Below are 1223 nucleotides of genomic sequence, written 5' to 3'. Positions count from 1 at the left end.
CTCCTGGTGGCAGAGCACAGGCTGCGGTTCCAAGTACAGCTGGCGGATGTGGAGGTGGCGGAGCGGGAGGACGCTGTGCTGGAGTGCCAGGTGCCACTGGAGACCACCCCCACTGCCTGGTACCTGGAGGACAGGGAGCTGCAGCCCAGCCACAAGTATGTGATGGAGGAGCGAGGCGTGGTGCGGCGCCTGACCATCCGTGATGCCTGCACTGATGACGATGGCATCTACCTCTGCCAGATGAAGGACAAGGGGCGCAGCATTGCTGAGGTCTCTGTCCGAGGTGGGGGTCAGCTTGCTGGTGGCATGACTTTGTCTTCCTTGGCAGGATCCCCACTGTCCCCTGCATCTGCCTTCCACCATTTAGCCATGGTGCCTGCTGCTGCTGCTCCTCAACCTCCACCTCTGTCCCACTCTGGGGAGCCCATCACGCCCCCTGGAATCCCTCCCCAAGCCCCCATGCATCTCTTCCCATAGGGGTGATCCTGAAGAGGCTGCCACGGAAGTTGGACGTGATGGAGGGGGAGAATGCGGTTTTCTGTGTGGAGACACGGGAGGCGGTGGAGGGGACCTGCTGGAGCCAGGATGGGCTGCAGCTACGGGAGTCCCCCCGCACCGTGCTGAAGAGCTTTGGCAGGACACACCTCCTGGTGCTGGTGCACGTCACCCGCCAGGATGCGGGCATCATCTCCTTCACTGCCGGGGAGTCACAGCCGTCATCTCAGCTCATGTCATCTCAACGCATTACATTTCATAACATCTCATCTCACGTCCTCCATCCTGCCCATTCATGAAAGGGGTTGACATGGAGGAGAGGCGGGTATGGGCACCCACTATGCTGGGGACATGATGCTGTGATGGCTTTTTGGGGAAATGGTCTTTTAGCAGGGGTCTAAGCCCCAAACCCTCCAGGGCACTCACAAACTCCTATAACAAGCACCATGCCACATGGGAGCAAGACCATCCTCTCCATCCCCTCCATCAGAGAGAGATCCCCAGAGAAACAGGCTGTGTAGCCCCACTCAGCCCTTCTGACACCCCACCCGGAGCCTTGCTGCTGTCCCCAGGCAGGCAACACAGGCTGTGACTTTCAGGTGTGAAACGTGAGCCCCCGAGTGCGCCAGTGGCAGCTGAGATGAGTGTGGTGGAGAGCAATGTGGCCCTGCTGACCTGGTGCCCTGCGCCTGATGCCCACCTCCGTGCCCCCAGCCGATCCCCGCTGG

General features: G+C 60.8%; 1 protein-coding gene across 1 annotated transcript in view; it reads left to right on the top strand.

The window, feature by feature from the left end:
- Positions 1-1223, top strand: part of OBSL1 (obscurin-like 1) — a 15038-nt gene that overhangs the window by 1783 nt on the left and 12032 nt on the right. The window contains 3 exon segments of the mRNA XM_010009961.1: positions 14-283; positions 478-724; positions 1081-1212. Of these exon segments, the coding sequence (XP_010008263.1) occupies positions 14-283; positions 478-724; positions 1081-1212 (649 nt within the window).

Source organism: Nestor notabilis, unplaced genomic scaffold, assembly GCF_000696875.1.
Source record: "Nestor notabilis isolate BGI_N333 unplaced genomic scaffold, ASM69687v1 scaffold16832, whole genome shotgun sequence".
Taxonomy (NCBI): Eukaryota; Metazoa; Chordata; class Aves; order Psittaciformes; family Psittacidae; genus Nestor; species Nestor notabilis.
Note: the sequence above shows the minus strand (reverse complement) of the source record. Positions and strands in the feature narration are given on the sequence as shown.